This window comes from Dama dama, chromosome 9, assembly GCF_033118175.1.
Source record: "Dama dama isolate Ldn47 chromosome 9, ASM3311817v1, whole genome shotgun sequence".
Lineage (NCBI taxonomy): Eukaryota > Metazoa > Chordata > Mammalia > Artiodactyla > Cervidae > Dama > Dama dama.
In genome coordinates, this window is record NC_083689.1 from 82,015,996 (window position 1) to 82,035,107 (window position 19,112).

The window sequence follows — 19,112 nt, forward strand, 5'->3', positions numbered from 1 at the left end:
GCTCAAAGAAGCCCAAATATACATCACATGATTGACGTTTACTTCTCCAGATGAGTTAGCTTTTGTTTGCAGACAGAAGAGGCAGCTGTTCTCGTGGCCACTGTCAGAAAAGCAGAACTAAAAGCAAGTGAGAGGCAAAGACAGAGCCCTTGGGAATGGCCAGTCAGCTTGAGGGCTTAAGGCTTGGCAGTCGGTTAGGAGCATTTCTGTTGCTGCCAGGAGGAAGGGTGGTGGGGTGGTTACAAAACTAGTCTGAAGCCAAAAAAAAAAAAACTGAGGTTTTCCGGGATAGCAGCAGCGCCGGGGGCGGGGGGAGCAGGCCGGGTTGGCTGCCCAGCAGGCGGGTGTGTCCAGTCCAGGCCGGAGGACGCAGGAGGCCGGGGGTGGGAGGCGGGGGGCGCTGCGTCTAGGTCAGCGAAGGACGAAAGAAGCCGGACAATGACACCGGCCGCCACCGGATCCCGCCTCGAAGGCCTCTAGTGAGAAACCGACTCCCAACCTACGGCCGATTTTCCCGGCATTCGCGAGACCTCGGAGCCTCCTCAGGCATTTCCGGTAAGAAGCCCAGGGCCCGGGGCTTAGACCCCTGCATCGCTGCGCGCAGGCGCCTTGCGATAGTAGAGGCCGCGGACGCCGAAGGAGGGGGCGTGCGAGTCAGAGGAAAGCCTCTTCTGCGCCTGCGCTGTCTGCTTTTTCCCCGGTCGCGGAGGGAAGGGGTTGGAAACAAACCTTGAGCCGACGTCTAGCACTCTCTGGACTCCAGGCCGGGGTCGCCCTTCAGTCCTCCGCGCGGCGTCTCGGTAGGTCGTCAGAGAGCTCCGCAGGGGTGTGGGGAGGTAAGAGTTCCCTGTTACAGACGTCTTGGCTTCTTCTCACCCCTGTTGCCCTCCCGGAGGGGGCGGGGTGGCCGCTGGTCGCGCTGAGCTAGGCGCTGGGTCTGGCTCTCCTGCGCCTCCAGGGGCAGAGCCTTGGGCCCCCCGGAGCCATTCCTTTTCCGACCTCCCCCCCACGAAACTGGCTGGGAAATCAGCACCCTCAACCTGAGCGGCCCCCTCGGTAAAGCCTGGAGGGCCGAACCAGGCTAGGATGGCAATCACGGCGACTGTTTGCCGGGTCCCACCCACCTGGGCCGCCCGGAGTGCTCGGCGCTGCCCGGGGGAGCGACCCCCCTGGGGCCGCGGCGGGTGGAGGGAGAAGCGCCCCCCGTGACCCCGGGCCGCCTGTCCGGCCGGGGCTGGGGTGCAGCGCCTGCCCGAGGGGCTGCCGTTCCTCGGGAGAGAGTGGCAGCCTCTGCGCCGAAAGGACTCGGCCCCCGCAGACCGATCTGTCATCGCCGCCCGAGCTCTAGCTAAGCCTGTTCCGGCACCCAGGCATTTTTTTTTTTTTTTTCTGATTGTTTTAGACCCGAAGGACGCAGCGGTGTTCCTTCCGTCTACGTTTTCTTTTGTACCTTTGAAAAATTATAAAAGGTGATCTAACTTTTAAACTGTTAACTTCATTTGTACTGCTGTGATTGCCTATTATTATATTCCAGACTGAGGGTGTTCTTGCACCCTCTAGCCCCCACATTGGATAACTATTTTTTTCTTTGACAAAATAGGCAGCTTGTTGATCGAATTAGGTTCCTTAATTTATTGTTTCGAGCTTGTCTTTTGAATTAGCAGTTCAGTGGTTTGATCTAGTAGAACTAGTTTTTCATCTAATTTCTTTCTTTTTTTTCCTCCCCCGGATATTAAACTGCGTGTTTAGTGTAAATTTTTTTTAATATTAAAATAAAGGAAAAGGGAAAATAATCAACTATGATTCCACAGTTAAAGGTAATCAGCAATAGTTAATTTTGACTTTTTACCTGAGTCTTCCCCGTGGCATTTTCTTAATTAAGATGATGAGATTTTATATACAGTTGGATTACCCACTTTTCTTGCTTAAAATTATATTTTGAGCATTTCCCCATGTTTTAAAAAAACTTCATAGATATAATTATGATTTTGATTACACTACTGATACATGAACAAACTATCTTTTGAAATAGTTATATTACAGGTAAAACTAAATTACCTGTTAACTGTCATCCCCTGATATGCTAGATAATATGAAAGTATCACAGTTTATTTAATCCAGTGGGTCTCAGGTTCCCTTTCTACACTTAAATATTATCGAAGAGTAATAGAGTTTTTGTTTTTCTAATGAAGTATATATGCTACTTTAGAAATTGAAACTGAAAATTAAAAGTTTTCATTTATTCATTTAAAATTAACAATAAACCAATTAATTATATATTAAAAATAATGTTTAAAATAGCTAAAGTATTTTTAAAAAAATATTAGGTGGTTTTTTGTTTGTTTTTTTTTACATTTTTTGTAGATCACTTTAACATCTGGTATTATAGGAGACAGGTAGAATCTCATTTGGTGTGCTACCTTATTTAAGCTGAAGCATATTAAGAAAATCCATCCTTGCACAGATAAATATTTGGACAGGAAGGTCTTCACCCCCGGAAAGATTTGGGGTTTTTAGGGGCCCTCAGGCCACAGTTTGAAAAGGCTGATTTAATCATTCTCATATCAATGAGCTGTTAGATTCTTTGCAGTTTTCACTATTACAAACACTGCAACATTGAAAGTTCTTTGTAATGTATATAAGTTGTATGTAATGTATGTTTTTGAGCATAGTACTAGTGTTTCTTTAGAAGTAGAGTTGCTAGGTCATAGAGTATGTACCTTTGTCTTGACAGACATAAACATTACTTTTGATGTCTACATAATCTTTTATGTCCTAATGTTGGTGTCTAGATTGTTTTAATTAATGATCTGGCAAAATATCTTTGCATAGTTTTAGTTGTTTTGAATTATTTTCTTGAATTTATGAAATGTGAATTATTAGATCAAATCTTAGGAATCTTTCTTGAGTCTTTTTGTATATATCGTCATATTGTTCCCCTGACTGAGTATACCGATTTACTTCTTATCATCAGGGTCTGTGAGGCTCTTTTTATCAGACCCTTACCAACCATGTGTGCTTTTATTATTAGAAAGATTGTATTCTGATTTAGTAGGCAGCTAAAGGTATGTATTCTAATTTGTGTTACTTTGATAGTACAGACTGTACACTGAATTTTTTTTCATGATTTTACTAATTGTTTGTTCATATTTTTTGCCTATTTATGGTCCAGTGTCCAAGTGTTTTTCTAAAAGATTTGTATTATCTTTTTATATTATAAGGATACATGCTATCATTTTTTGAAGGAAAGGAACAAAATTAACTTTTTTCCTATTTATAGTAGTTTATTTTTGTTAAAAAATACTATAAGGACATATAATATAGATGTGAAAAGCTTACATAATCTCAGACACCATTATTAATAGTCTGGCGTTTGCTCCTCTGTTTTTTTTCATTGTGCCCTTGGCTAATACTATTTTTTTTTTTTACAACTTATTTGTAAAAATGAGTTTGTATTATGCATGAGTTTTTATAGTTTGATTTTTTTCTTTTTTTTTGTCTTTTAACATTATATACTGGATATTTTTCTATAGAAGTACGTAGAACTCTGGGCAAAGTTCTTTCAGAGTGGCTTTAGGAATACCAGTTGTGACCTTTAGTTTTCTGATATCAGGCTCCTGTCCTCTTCTGTATTCTCTTCCTAGGTGATTTCATCTGTTAACAGCTATGTGCTGCCAATTTCCAAATCTTTATCTCAGACCTCTCTCCTGCATTCCAGATCCTTACATTCAGCTACCTATTGGACATCTCCCCCAGGACATTCTCAAGGTACTTCAAACACCAGTTCAAACGCAAACTCTTTGTTTTCCCTCAGTCCTGCTCCTCTTTGTATGGCCTGCTGTGGTCAGTGGTACTGCTGGCCACCTACTCACTTGTGATGGCAACCTAGCTGATCCTAGCTTTCTCCCTTGTTTTCACTCTCCAAAAGTCACCATTCTCTAGCCACTTTTATATCTGTTTCCTTTCTGTCTAATCTGTCTCAGTTCAGGCTCTCATCATCTCTCACTTGAACGATTTTAGGAGCATCCTTACTGTTGGTTTTTTGTTTTCTGGCAAATCTTCCACGTTGTTGCCAATTTGGTTTCACTCATGAAGAGATTTTTAAAAATCATTTTTGTAAAACTAAATAGTGTAAATATTTGTTTGTAAAATTATGTGTATGTAAATAACCAAGTGAGTAAAGGTACTACTTAAAGCAAGTTATTATGCACATGTAAATAAAATTCCTTAGAATAGGGATTATGTCTTGTATTTCTTTTGTGTCTTCTGTACAAGGTAGATTACTGGCACAATAAATCAGTCTTGACTGAAATGGAAAGTATGTGCAGTTTAATAAGATTTCATGTCAAAAGATTTCAGTATCATACTTCCTTGGTGGCTCAGATGGTAAAGAATCTGCCTGCAGTGCAGGAGACCAGGGTTTGATCCCTGGGTCGGGAAGATCCCCTGGAGAAAGGAATGACAACCCACTCTAGTATTCTTGCCTGGAGAATTCTGTGGACAGAGGAGCCTGGTGGGCTACAGTCCATGGCGTCGCAAAGAGTTGGACATGACTGAGTGACTAAGCACACACCCCATTATACCTTTTATAAATTATTAGATTATGATTAATTATCCTACTTTTTTTTTATCTTTTGAGTGCCTTAACATAGTGCTTAGTAATACAGTGCTATTTAGATAGAAATACTTTGTAAGTAGAAATACTTTATTAAGTATTACTTACTAAATTCTATATTCTTTAAGAAAAATTATCTGGCTTTTTCTAATGAGAATTGTTTCCTTCAGTTCTGCACTTTATTTTTTTTTAATACATTTTGTATTCAGAATTCCTTTATTACTTTTTGCTATGTTTATTTTTAAGGTAATATTTATCAAAAGGATACCTGTACATAATTTAAAAAGTCAAATAATACTACAAGACTTATAATGAAAAACAGCCCTCTGCCCTCATCCTCTCCCATAAATCCCCCTCTGCAGAAGCAAAAGCAGAAGCAGCTTTTCTAAGTGTTCCTCATCGGAATCACAAAACACAGAAATAATTTGACCAACTGCTTTCTCAGTTCCCCCAAGGGTGATTTATAACTATAATTGACCCTTGAACAACTGAAGTTTGAACTGCAGGTCCACTTATTCGTGGACCTTCATTTTTTCCAGTAGTAAATAAATACTACAGTACTACATGATCCTGCTTGGTTGAATCCATGGATACAGAGGAATTTCAGATACTGAGGAGCTGTGGATATGGAGGGCCAACTGTAAGTTATATACAACTTCATGCAGAGTCAGCTCCCATAGCCCACTGTTAAAGGGTCAACTGCAGTAACACTTTAGATGCATAGGAGAGATGTTAATTCATTACATAGAGTGGATGCCTCAGGGCATTAAGGATTAATTCTCTCATAGAACCTTTATCGAGAAATGTTGCCCCACAGTCAGCAATTATTCAACTCTTTTTTTCACCTCTAGGTTTTTAAATAAGATGCTTTCTTATACAGCTCTCTCTCTCTCTCCTACTCCCATCTTACCACAAAGTAAACAAATAAGTTTTAGATATTATTTACCAACTTCTGTTACAGAAGGTGGGAGTTTAGTTTTGTTATACCAACCTCCACGTTTAAATACCGCACTTCTCTCCTTTATGTTTGCATGTTATATGTTAATTTTTAGGGGCTTCCCAGGTGGCTCAGTGGTAAAGAATCTGCCTGGCAATGCAGGAGATGAGGAGACGCAGGTTCCATCCCTGGGTTGGAAGGTCCCCTGGAGGAGGGCATGGCAACCCACTCCAGTATTCTTGCCTGAAAAATCCCATGGACAGAGGAGCCTAGTGGGCTACAATCCAAAGGGTCCCAGCACACGTTGTTTAACCATGTAAATATTTTGTACAGCTGAACTAGGTAGTATATTACAATGATACATTCTTAGATAATTTTGTGTTTTTCCTATAGTTAAAATTATCTTGGTTTCTTAATATATCTTTTTTTCATCTTTTATTTAATATGTTAACAACCTTTCAGACAAGACGTAAATCTTTTGGTAGATTCTCATGTATCAGATAATCTGTTTACTTTGCAGCATCTTTCCTGTCACCCTGCTTCCATCTTGATGGGTAGCTCTCTAGACCTGTTGCACAGCTGTCTTCCTGAAGTGTCTGTTTATGGTCATCTGTGAATTTCTTTTGTCTCTCCCCTGTGGTGGATAGCTTGTTTCTAGGATGTCAGGTCTTTCTTCCTTGGTGTCTGTTACCTTCATGTTGGCAAAGTACATTTTCTAGTAGTTCCTGAAAAAGACCGAATGGGAGGTAGATTTTGACATACCTCCTTCATTGTGTGTGTGCAGTGTATGTGCACATGCGTTTCCTTACTTTCTGGCGTTATAAGATACTCCATGCCCTTCTTGTATATTTCCTGTCCCAGTCTTAGAGTCAGCCATTTCTGCAAGGAACCTAGAACTGTCTTGATTTTAGGCCCTTTTAGCTGATGGAGCAAGAGGTAAATGGGTTTATGATAATATCTACAAATATTTCAAGTAAAAAATTATTACAGATGTATAACCCCCTGTGTCCATATTAAGATAAACATGAATTTATTCTGATGTCTCCAGCTCAAATTTGTTACCATATGGATCATATCCTAGCTTCTTCCCCTTAATTTAACTATAACCTTTCCCTCTAAAAGTGGGAGACCTTGCTCCCACCATCAGCCATCCATTTATTTAATTTCATTTCTAACATGTGTATGATGGTTTCAGAATTAACCTGTACCCCCATGAGAAACAGTTTTATCAACTAGAGCAGCGGTTCTGCTGGGTGGTTGGCCCAGGGATCAGTTTTGTGGAAGATAAGTTTTCCATGGACCGGGGTGGGTAGGGTGCTTTCAGGATGATTCAAGTGCACTATATTTATTCTGTACTTTATTTCTATTATTTTATATCAGCTCTACCCCAGAGGCATTAGATCCTGGAGGTTGGGAATCCCTGAACTAGAATATAATGCTTGTGTTGCTTTTAGACTCCACTCATTTCCCAAGGTAGAACTTTTATTTTTCTATCCTCTTCAGCATGGTTGTTTTATGTATTCATAATGCATTTAGACATTTTTTTTTCAAATTCTGTGTTCCATCTGAGTTCTCCAGCCTTCTAAATATTTTTTAAATTTGCATACATTGAGATTGTTCTTTGTATTATAAAGTTGTATGGGTATTAACAAACAATGTTTTGTATTCACTATTATAGTATTATACAGAATAATTTCACCACTCTAAAAAATTCACTTTGCTTTACCTGTTCAGTCCTCCCCTAGTCCAGAGCACTGGTTATCACTGATGTATTTACTGTCTATCTAGTTTTACCCTTTTCAGGATATCATAAAATTAGAAACCTATAGTAGTACATAGATTTTTTTTAGACTGACTTCTTTTATTTAGCAATACCCATTTAAAATTTATCCATCTTTTTGTGGCTTGATAGTATATTTCTTCATATCACTGAATAATATTCAGTGGATAAATAAATTCCATTGCGTGGATGTACCAAGGTTTATTTATCCTCTCACCTATTGAAGGACATCTTGGATGCTTCCACATTTTGGCAGTTATGAATAACATTGCTATAAACTTTCACACCTAAGTGCCTGTGTGGACATAAATCTTTAAATCAATTGGGTAAATACCTAGTATTACCGTTGCTGGATCATATGGTAAGACAATGTTTAGTTTTATAAGAGACCACCAAGGTGTCTTCCAAGGTGACCGTACCCGTTGCATTCCTAAATGAAAGTTCTTGCTGCTTGGTCTCCTTGGGGCATTTGGTATTGTCAGGGTTTTTTTTTAATTTCAGCCATTGTAGTAGATGCGAAAAGGTATCTTATTATTTTAATCTGTAGTTCTCTAAAGATAAATGATTTCAGTGTTTTATCGTATGCGTGTTTGCAACTTTTTCATCTTTTTTAAATTAAAAAGCAATTTTATTTATTTCGTTTTTGGCTGTGCTGGGTCTTCATTGCTGTGCAGCCTTTTCTCTAGTTACAGGGAGCAGGGGCTCTTTTTTGTGGTGCATGGGCTTCTCGTTGCAGTGGCTGCTGCTCTCTCAAAGTATGGGCCCTCGGGCGCGAGGGCTTCAGCAGTTGTGGTTCCTGGGCTCTGGCACGTACTCTCAGCGGTTGTGGCACAAACTTAGTTGCTCCGTGGCATCTGGATCTTCCCAGACCAGGGGTCAGACGTGTGTCTCCTGCATGGCGCGTGGATTCTTCAGCACTGAGCCTCCAGGGAAGCCTTTGAACTTTTATTTCGTATTGGAGTACAGCTGATGAACAGTAATTGTGTTTGTTTCAGTGTACAGCAGAGTGACTCAGTTATACACATGCATGTACCCATTCTTTTTTAAAATCTTTTCCCATTTAGGTTATTACAGAGAATTGAGCAGAGTTCCCTGTGCTGTATGTTGTTGTTCAGTCGTGTCTGACTCTTGGTGACCCCACGGACTGCAGCACGCCAGGCCTCCCTGTCCTTCACCATCTCCTGGAGCGTGCTCATACTCATGTCCATTGAGTTAGTGATGCCATCCACCCTGTGTTATCCTCTGTTGCCTCCTTTTCCTCTTGTCCTCAATCTTCCCAGTATCAGGGTCTTTTCCAGTGAGTTGACTCTTTGCATCAGGTGGCCAAAGTATTGGAGCTTCAGCATCATTCCTTCCCATGAATATTCAGGATTGATTTCCTTTCTTATTTGGAGACATATCTGTTCAGAACTCTTGCCCATTTTTAAATTGGATTGTTTGTTATCTATTAGGTAGGCTAAAAAGTTTATTCAGGTTTTCCCATAACATCTTATGGAAAATCTGAATGAACTTTTTGGCCAACCCAATAATTATTGAATTTTAAGAGTTTTTTGAGGATTTTAGATACAAGTCCTTTATCAGTTATGTGTTTTGCAGTATGTGCAGTATGTGTCTGCTCCTTTCTCTCCTCCTCTCCTGAAACTCTTATAATGTAAGGTTAGTACATTTAATGTCGTCTCAGAGGTCTCTTGTCTTTTTTTTCCTTAATTCTTTTTTTTTTTTTCCTGTTCAGCTTGAGTGATTTCTACTACTCTGTCTTCCAGTTCACTGATCTGTTCTTCTGTATTATCCTACTGCTGATTCGTTCCAGTGTATTTTTTTCTTTCAGTTACTGTATTCTCCAACTCTGTTTGGTTCTTTATATTTTCTAATTGTTTGCTAAAAACTAATTTCTCACTGTGTTCATCTGTTCTTCTACCAAGTGCTTGAGCATTTTCATGATCATTACCATGAACTCTTTATCAAGTGGGTTGCTTATCTCCACTTAGTTCTTCCTCTGGGGTTTTCTTTTCTTCCTTCATTTGGGACGTACTCTCCTGTTGCCTCATTCTGTCTCTGACTCTGTGTGTTTGGTAGGTGGGTTGCACTTCCTGCTCTTGGACTAGTGGCCTTATGTAGAAGGTGCCCTGTGGTGTCCATGGCACTCTCCCCTCTCGTCCGCAGACCTCTGTGCTGTAGGGAGTGCACTCTAGGTGGACGGCATGGGCCCTTCCTTTGTGGTGGGACGACTGCTGTGGGCATCCTGGTAGGTGTGGCTGACCTCTGGTTTGGTTGCCAGGCCCTAAGTGGGAAGGCTGCCCGCTGCTGGTGGCAGGGGCAGGTCCTAGCATGGCTGGCTGTATGGCCTGGGGTGTCCCAATCCTGATGCTGGACTGCTGGTGAACAGGGCTGGGTCATGAGCTGATTGGCCCAGGACTAATACTGGCCCATTAGTGGGCGATGCTGGGTCCTGAGGCTGGTGTTGGCCTGCCGGTAGGTGGGGCTGTTTCCTGACATGGGTGGCTTTGAGATCTGGGGTGTCCTGGAGCTGATGCTGGCCTGCTGTTGGTTGGGTCCAGATCTTGTGGCTAATAAGCCAGAATGATGCTTATCATCACAAGTATCCAAATGGTAGAATGAGCTCTTCAAAATCACCGATGCCAGCCTCTGTGTCCCCAGGGTAAGTCCCAGTTGCCTCCTGCCTCTCCAAGAGGCTCTCTGAAATCAGCAAGTGAGTCTGACACAACCTCCTCTCAAATTACTGCTTCTGCCCTGGATCTCAGAGCATGTGTGATTTTGTGTGAACTCTTAAGTCTCTCTTTCTCCCGGCCCTCTGGCTTTCCTGAGTGTAAGCCTAAAGCCTCATGTTTGAGGGGCCTTGTCCTCCTGTTGCAGGACCTCCAGGCTGGGAAACTTGCTGCGGGGCTCAGCCTTCTCATTCCTTGGGCAGAACCTCTGCGATCGTTCATACTGTTTATGGGTCACCTGCCCAGGGCTGTGCGTCTTAACTGTACCATGTCTCCACCTTTCCTGCACGTCTTGTTGTGGTTTCTTCTTTATGTTAAGTTATAGAAGATCTTTTCTGCAAGTTCTCATCAGTGGTTGCTCTTTAAATAGTAATCTTAGGACTTTCTTGGTGGTCCAGTGGCTAAGACTGTGCATTTCCAAAGCAGGGAGCCTGGGTTTGATCCTTGGTCGGGGGACTAGATCCCACATGCTGCACCTAAGTTTGCCTGTGACAACTAAAAGATCCTGCATGCCACAACAGATCGAAGATAACCACATGCCACAGCTGAGACCTGGCACAGCCACAATAAATAAATAAATATTTAAAAAATAAATAGTAATTTTGATGTGTCCATGGAAGGAGCTATAGGTATTTTGTAGATATTCTTTACCAAACTGAAGAAGTTCCCCTCTAATCATAATTTGCTGAGAGTTTTTATCATGAGTATTGGGTTTTGTCAAATGATTTTTCTTTTGCCTCAGAGTTATTTGATAACTCTTCTTTAGTCTGTTGATGTGGTACATTACATTGATTAATCTTCAGATGTTGAACCCACCTTGTATACCTGGATAAATCCCATTTGGTGGTTGTGTATAATTCTGTTTATGCACTGTTGGATTCAGTTTGGTAGATCTTGTTGTAGATTTTTACGTCTATGTTCATAAGCTACATTGGTCTGCAGTTTTCCTTTCCTGTAATGTCTTTATGGTTTGGTGTTAGAGTCATGCTGATCTTATAGAATGATTTAGGAAGTGTTCCCTCTGCTTCATTTTTCTGGAGGAGACTTTGGAGAATTGGGATCATTTCTTCATTAAATGTTTGATAAAATTCACAAGTGAAGCTGTCTAGAGTTGGTGACTTATTTTGTGGAGGGTTATTAATTATTTATTCAGTTTCATTGATATATGTAGGACTTTAGGTTTTGTTTCTCCTGTGGGAATTTTGGTAGTTTGTGTTTTTCAAGAAATTGGTCCATTTCATTGAAATGATCATGTTTGGGGATATAGAGTTCATAATATTCCTCTATTTTTCTCTAAGTGTCCATGATATCAGTAGTTATGACCCCTCTCTCATTTCTGATATTGGTAATTTGTATTTCTCTCTTTTTAAAATTAGCCTAGTTTATCAACTTTACCTTTGTATAGAGTTTTTGGTTTCAGTTATTTTCTTCATTTCTTTGTTGTTTCCCTGTTTTTAACTTATTGGTTTCTGCTCTAATGTATTTTATTTATCTTTTCTGCTGCCTACTTTGGCCTTAAATTGCTTTTTTTCTGATTTCCCAAGATGGAAACTTAAAGTATGGATTTTTAGATCATTCTCCTTTTTTAATATATGCACTTAATACTATTAAAAACCCCTCTAAGCACTGCTTTTACTTCATCCTGTAAGCCTCACTTGAATTTTTAGATTTCTGCTATCAATTTCCATGATTGCTTTTTTCTCCATATATTCCTAATGTATGGCTTCCTCTTGCTGTTTCATAGTTGTGTTGCTTTTTTTCTGAGAATGTAAGTTTCCTTGATGTTTTCTTCTTCCTATATTATCTCTTCCTCCAAGTTCCTTTTATTTCTTTTGGTGTCTGTGTGTTTTCATGTACTTTTGTGTATGTATGGTATAACCACAATTTAAAAATAGAAATAGAAGTAATACACTTAAATGAATTAGGATGACATACCATTGTTATTGAGAATTGTTCTGAAGTTTACCTTGTGCTAGGATAATTAATTGTTCCTTTGAAGATGACCCTTTCCTTCTGTCTCTTCTGTCTTCAGGATTCAAAAGTTTCACTATAGAGTAACTATGGATTCCTCTTTGTAGCCTGTTGAACCATGTGAGCGTTAGGGATGCTGACCTTCTCTGCTGTCAAAAATTCTTCCATAACCTATAGTCAGTCCTCCGTATCCATGGTTCTTCCATATCCATGATTCCACCAACCCTGATTGTGCAGTATTGCAGTATTTACTATTGAAAAAAACCTGCATGTAAGTGAACTGTGCAGTTCAGACCCATGTGGTTCAAGGGTCAGCTGTGTTTATGTTGCTTGGTAGTGGGTGGCCTGTATCTGTTGTGCCTTTGATCAGTGCTGGAACTCCTAGCCGTATCTTTACAAGCATGCTTGTTCCGTGCTCTCCATCCTCCTGGTAGGGCGCCACTCTCATTCTGTCATCCATGTTTCTTCTTTTCATATTTTCTTCTTCCCTGTTTCTCTGGGCTGCATTTGAGGTTATTTCTTCAGATAGGTCAGTTCTTTGATTCTGTATTAAACTCTGTCTAACCTTTTTAATTATGTCTTTAAAGCATCATTTTTTTGAGCCTTGTGTCCCCAGTTTGTGGTAACTATCATCAGTGACTCTAGTAAAGCACTCTCATTTGTTTATTGTCTTGTATCTTTCATTTCCCTCTCCTTTTCCTTACTCCAGGCCACCATTCACATGTGTTTAATAATGTATATCTTTTTGTTTGTATATTATTGCAAAATTTGTATTGTGTTTTACAAAAGTAACAGCTTGTAACAGACCAAAAGCTTAAAAAGTCATTCACTATCAACTGTTTGAGGAACATTGCTGGAAGTGTTTCCCCGTCTGCACTTAGTCTTAATTGCTTTCTTATGACATCCTTTAATTTGTCGCTCTATGCTTGAATTTTCTGTCAACATGCAGTTAGTGCTAAAAGCTTGATTAGATTTGGAGTCAGTTGCTGTTTTTATCTTTTAAGTCAGGAATATTTTGTATGTGATTCTGTGTTTTCCACATGAAGCACATAATGTTTGGTTCTTTCACATTTATTGATGGTGAAATTGATCACCGGATTCATATGTATTGGCCTGATCCCACGTTATAAAGTTTCCCACCAGCCTTTCATCCAACAGTTTTGACATCCATTGATAGCCATTGCCTAGTCAATTTATTGCATTAGGGACTGTGAAGAGATGATTTTTAAAATGTTAACATCCTTCTGCATTTATCAACTGGAATTCTTATCTAAAGAACTCTTCCTTAGCAACTATTTTGTTATCCTAAAGTACATTTTGTAAATAAAGAGCAAAATAAATTCTTAGTTCTTTTCTCTTAATATATCAATTTTCAGAGTAATGGGTTACTGCCCTAGCAACCCTCTAGTGAGTGGTGGTTTTTGTTTCTGTTTTTAGTATCATTATGATCTCTTGGTGTGTGTGTGTGTTTAATCCACTTGATTTGTGGTCAGGCCTCATTTATTTGATGTTCACTTGTCCCATTTAAGCCAGTGGGATCACCTTCAGCTTAGCCCCTGTGTTCTTTTATATTTTCCCATTAGTCATTGATAGATTCCTTCAAGGTCTCTCAGGCTTATTTGGTGGAGTTCCTGCCACAAATCAAAGGTTCATCTACTTTATTCATAAAGTTAATTTTAGCTTTCTTGTACCTCTCTCGTATGCTTATTTTCTGTTTCTTTAATTTCTGCTCTTATCTTATTTGTTTTCATTCTTTCTTTCCTAGTTTAAGCATCTAAGTCTCTACGTATCTGTTGAAGTGCCACTTTTACTGATTCTCACAACTTTTTACATGCAGTATTATTTATATGTAGTATATTTTATATTATTTGATACATGGTACTTACAACTATTTTTAGTTTTAAGCTATGAATTCTTTGACCCATGAGTTATTTAGATGAGTGTTTTAAATTTTACAGTAGTTTATGTATACATGTTATATTGTTAAAGAGTTTGTTTTCATGTCATTTTTGTATGTATAGAGGAATTTCCCCAAATATATCACAGATTCTTCAAAACAATACTCTTAAATTTTATTTGTGTCTATTCCCTAACTATGTTTCTTGGCATGCAATACGTGGAATTAAAGGAATATAATGAATTAAAGGAACTATCATACTTTGTATTTTTTAGCCACACAAGAATTAAATTCTGAATAAGTCTACAAGTAGAATGGACAGTTATTTTAAAGCAGCAGTCAGTGACTTGGACAGACTTCTCGATGATTTTGAACAGAATCCAGGTTTGTTGATTTTTCATTTGTACCATTGATGTAATTTTAAAATGTTGGTAATTAGTACCCTTAGCAAAATAAGGTTTCAATTTTGGTCACATGGTTATCTTCTGTAAAACATTCACATATCTCATTATAATGAATTAGTGTAATCTTATACTGAATAGAACCAATAGCCAGACACAGAAGTAAGAAAACTAGACGTTTCTTTCCAGATATAAATTTAGGTAAAAGAAAGACCTTTAAAACCAGCATATGAACCAGCTAAAAGCAACTTGAGAGTTCTTCATGAAATTGGTATTTCGTTACTATGAAAGATCATGTCTTCCCTGTCTCAGGATGAAGACAAGGAACCTGGCGGGCAGCACAGAGAAGTTAGATCGTTTTGCAGCTTCTCCTCAGTCTGGTTTTTATAGTGCAACAGTTATTTTAAGTAGAGTTTCTATCATATTATGACATCTACATTTAAAGGTAAAAACCCCAAATAGTTTAAATCTAAATAAAAATAATTCTGAAATTATTATCAGTAAGAGAGTAATCTATCTCTGGTCTAAAAAAACAAGCTTAGAAGTTGTAGAAACCATAACATCTTTGTAATAATTTTGATTTGGGTCTCCTGACTAACATTATATTCCTGTTTTAATTAGATGAACAAGATTATCTCCAAGATGCACAAAAGGCGTATGATTCTAAGCACTATTCAGTCTCTTCGGAGTTGACTGCCTCACAAGTAACTTCATTGCTACCAAAGGATCAACAGTGCATTAATTGTTGTGTCTCATCAGAAACAGGTTATGAGACAAATCAGATTGCCCTGACTGAAGAAATACTTGAGGGACTAACTTCTATACAGAATGAAAAAAATGTAACAGGGCTTGATCTCCTTTCTTCTGTGGATGGTGGCACTTCAGATGAAATCCAGCCCCTATATATGGGACGATGTAGTAAACCTGTCTGTGATCTGATAAGTGACATGGGTAATTTAGTTCATGTAACTAATAGTGAAGAAGATATTAAAAAACTATTGCCAGATGATTCGAAGTCTGGTGGAGATTCCTTGATTGGACTGGGTTTATCTTCAGTATCAGAAACTTTCTGTGTGTCTTCAACAGACCATGGTAATAATACAGTCAGAGAGGAACAGAATGATGTCAGCTCTGAATTACAAAGCAGAGGAATCAGTGGAACTACAGAATTTGGTGTAAAAATGGATACAGCACTTTCAGATTCATGTAATTACAATGAGAAAGAAAATGTAGAGGATAAAAAGATCTCTAATCAGTCAGAACCAGTTGTTGATTTTAACATGCCATCTGCTTTGACTCAACAAAGTTCCAAAGTGTTTGATGCCAAAGACTACCCACAACACAAGAACCAGCTATGTGAGTTAGTAAAAGCTGTTGGCTGTTTGGTAGAAGAGAAGGAAGAGGTGCCAGGTAAAGCTGCCACAGAATGTTTAAAAGAAGGAGGCAGCAGTCTTCCAAAAAATGGAGGCTTATGCTTAAATGATTCAAATGTAAGAGATGAAAACTCCAAGTTACCCGACTTTTCCATTGAGGAAGATAGGACTGCTATATTTATAAAAGAATCTGTAAAAGAAGACTCCAGAAATTTAGATCTTAATGATAATAGAGATGTAATCCAAGATTCTGCTTCAGCTTTACATGTTTCAAGTGAAAATACATACTCCTCACTGTCCTGTCTTCCAGTACCTGCGTCTTTGTGTGGATCTTTAATTGACAGTAAAGGTCATGGTGATTTTTTACCCCAGAATGAAAATAAAGATAATGTACAGGATGCAGTGACTGTACATGAAGAAATACAGAAGAAAGTTACTCCAGGTGGGGAATCTTTGAAGGAGACTGATCTTTTGAAACAGGATAAATGTAAAAACATACTTCATCAGCCATTAACTGAAAAGATGGGAGATACAAAGGTAGATTCTAACCAGATGGTAATTAGAGTTGAATCTGTGGATTACCCTGATAACAGCAGTTCTTCTACACCCGCAGAATCTCAAATAGAGCTTTCTGGTGCTACTGCCCCAGAATCTCCTGATCATTGTGAAGGTCTCACTTTTTCAAGCAGTGATATTGATGGACAAGACTTAGATTACTTTAACATTGATGAAGGCATGAAAAGTGGTGCACCAATTAGTGATGCTGAACTTGATGCCTTTCTCACTGAACAGTATCTTCAGACAAGTAACATAAAATCATTTGAAGAAAATATAAATGATGCAAAGTCTCTAATGAATCAGATAGATATGAAAGGCCTAGATGATGGAAGTATTGATAATATATATTTCGATGCTGAAGCAGGAGCTACTGGGGAAAGTCCTGGTATTAATATGATTTGTGAAACAGTTGATAAACAAAATGCAGCTGAAAATGGTAGCCTTTCTTTAGGTGAAAAAAGTACAGTTCCAGTTGAACAAGGGTTATCTAGCAGTAAGTCTGAGATTACAAATGAATTATCAGTCTCTGATAGTAACAGTCAGTCTGTTCATGTTGGAGGGGCCAGACCTAAGCAATTGTTTAGTGTTCCATCAAGAACAAGGAGTTCAAAGGAATCAAATAAACTGGATATTCCAAATATGCCTGAAAGTAAACCCAGGATAACAAATACCACTGTTCCAACCACCTATACTACAGATTCTGTGACTGACCCTCGGGTTAGCTTCAATTCTAATTACATTGATATAGAAAGTAATTTTGAAGGTGGGTGTGGTTTTGTAACTGCAAATGAAGAATCTCTTCCTGCAAACACTTGCAAAGATGGCCTTGTTTTGGGCCAGAAACAACCTACTTGGGTTCCTGATTCAGAAGCTCCAAATTGTATGAACTGCCAAGTCAAATTTACTTTTACAAAACGGAGACATCATTGCCGAGCATGCGGAAAAGTAAGCTATAAAAATGTTTGTCTTTTATTCTTTTGAGGCATTTTAAATGAAATTTTATATGACAGAAAAACTGATTAATAGACGATTAAAAGATTCAGTTAATTTAAAATCATTGTTTTTCATTTATGTGGAAATATATAAAGCACTGCCATTTTTATAGATTGCTTGAAGTTTGAATAAATGTCACACAGTCATGGGTATTACATACCAGGAAATGAGGAACGCTGATTTTTGTGAAATCTAACAATGTGTGTCATTTTCTCCCTGACATTAATACATCAGATGTACAGAATTCAGTTAGATTCCAGTTTATCCTTGAATACTTAATTTCAGGACTATTCTGCAGGTAGTGTTATGCTTGATACCTGAGGTAAACACGGAGAAAAAAAGCAGATTGACTTGCCCGAGGTTCAGAACACTGCAGATAACTTCATTTGTGTTCTGTCTTAATTGTCTGTGAATTCTAAGACTTGCCTATAGAAATAACATTGCATTTTTTCCCAAAATGGCAACCCACTCCAGTATTCTTGCCTGGAGAATCCCACGGACGGAGGAGCCTGGTGGGCTACAGTCCACGGGGTCGCAAAGAGTCGGACACGACTGAGTGACTTCACTTTAGTTGCAGCAAGTAAGGGCTACTGTTTAGTTGCAGTATGCAGGCTTCTCACGGCAGTGACTTCTCTTGTTGAGGCTCACAGGCTCTAGGGCACAGGCTTAAGAGTTGTGGCACACGGGCTTAGCTGCTCTGCGGCACGTGGGATCCTCCTGGATCAGGGATGGAACCTGTGTCTCCTGCATTGGCCTGCAGAAGCCCTCTATTTGTGGTTTTTGTTTTGTTCTGTTTTTTTTTTTTAACTGAGTGTAGTTGATTTATAATATTATGAAAGTTTCAAGTGTACAACATAGTGATTCCCAATTTTTAAAGATTATACTCCATTTGTAGTTATTATAAAATCCTGGCTATATTCCCTGTGCTATACAACACATCCTTGTAGTTTATTTTGTACTTGTTAGTTTGTGCCTTTTAATCCTCTGCCCCTGTCTTGCCCTTCCCCACTTTCCTCACTGGTAACCACTAGTTTGTTCTCTGTAAATCTGAGGCTGTTTCTCTTTTGAATAACATTCTACTTCTAAAAGTTGTAAAGGAAGGAGACCTCCCTGACAGTCCAGTGGTTAAGACTGTACTTCCACTGCATGGAGTGTGGGTTTGATCCCTGATTGGGATTTGAAGATCTCACATGCAATGCAGCACAACCAAAAAGTTTAAAAAAAAAAAAAAGGTTTGTAAAGGATGACAGAAAGCTTTTAAAATTGTGAACTTATTACTTAAGAAAGTTTTTTTCCCCTTCTGATTAGTGTAATTGATTTAAAGGGATTCTCATCAGTAATATAATTTTAAGTTGTAGAAACCTCATTTAAGTAAAACAATAAAAATAAAAAATCATTTTAATAATTACCTATGATTACAGTGGTTAGAAAAATTGTCATGTAATCAGAAAAATGGTGTTTGCCTCCAGTAGGTATAACCATGCTTGAAACAAAATCAAATTTGATATTTTATTCTCTTCAGGTATTTTGCGGTGTCTGTTGTAATAGGAAGTGTAAATTGCAGTATCTAGAGAAGGAGGCAAGAGTATGTGTAGTCTGCTATGAGACTATTAGTAAAGGTGAGTATTAATCTGACATATCTTCTTCCAGTAATTGAATATATCTTAAAAACAACTAGATTGTGACAAAGATAAACTTCTTTATTTTCTTAAGGCGAGGACCTAGTGTTGACTTATCTGGCTTAGGTGGGACATCCCAAGGCTTGGTTTCTCTTCTTTTTGTTCCACTCTCACAATTATTACTACCAGTCTGGAAAGGAAGCATTCAGTTTCTGGAATGGCAGTTCATTAACTTTTAACAG

At 38.7% G+C, this 19,112-nt stretch overlaps 1 protein-coding gene across 9 annotated transcripts in view; it reads left to right on the plus strand.

Annotated features, from left to right (window-relative positions):
- Positions 1 to 345: 345 nt before the first annotated feature.
- Positions 346 to 19,112, plus strand: part of ZFYVE16 (zinc finger FYVE-type containing 16) — a 57,641-nt gene continuing 38,874 nt past the window's right edge. For 3 of the 9 annotated variants that reach the window (XM_061151908.1, XM_061151916.1, XM_061151915.1), the window contains exons 1-4: positions 610 to 800; positions 14,202 to 14,310; positions 14,949 to 17,203; positions 18,774 to 18,870. In XM_061151908.1, the coding sequence (XP_061007891.1) occupies positions 14,241 to 14,310; positions 14,949 to 17,203; positions 18,774 to 18,870 (2,422 nt within the window). In that variant the 5' untranslated portion in view covers positions 610 to 800; positions 14,202 to 14,240. Of the gene's footprint in view, positions 556 to 602; positions 837 to 3,644; positions 3,769 to 14,201; positions 14,311 to 14,948; positions 17,204 to 18,773; positions 18,871 to 19,112 lie in introns of those variants that run through there. The other 6 variants (XM_061151911.1, XM_061151913.1, XM_061151914.1 and 3 more) reach the window with 6 other exon arrangements.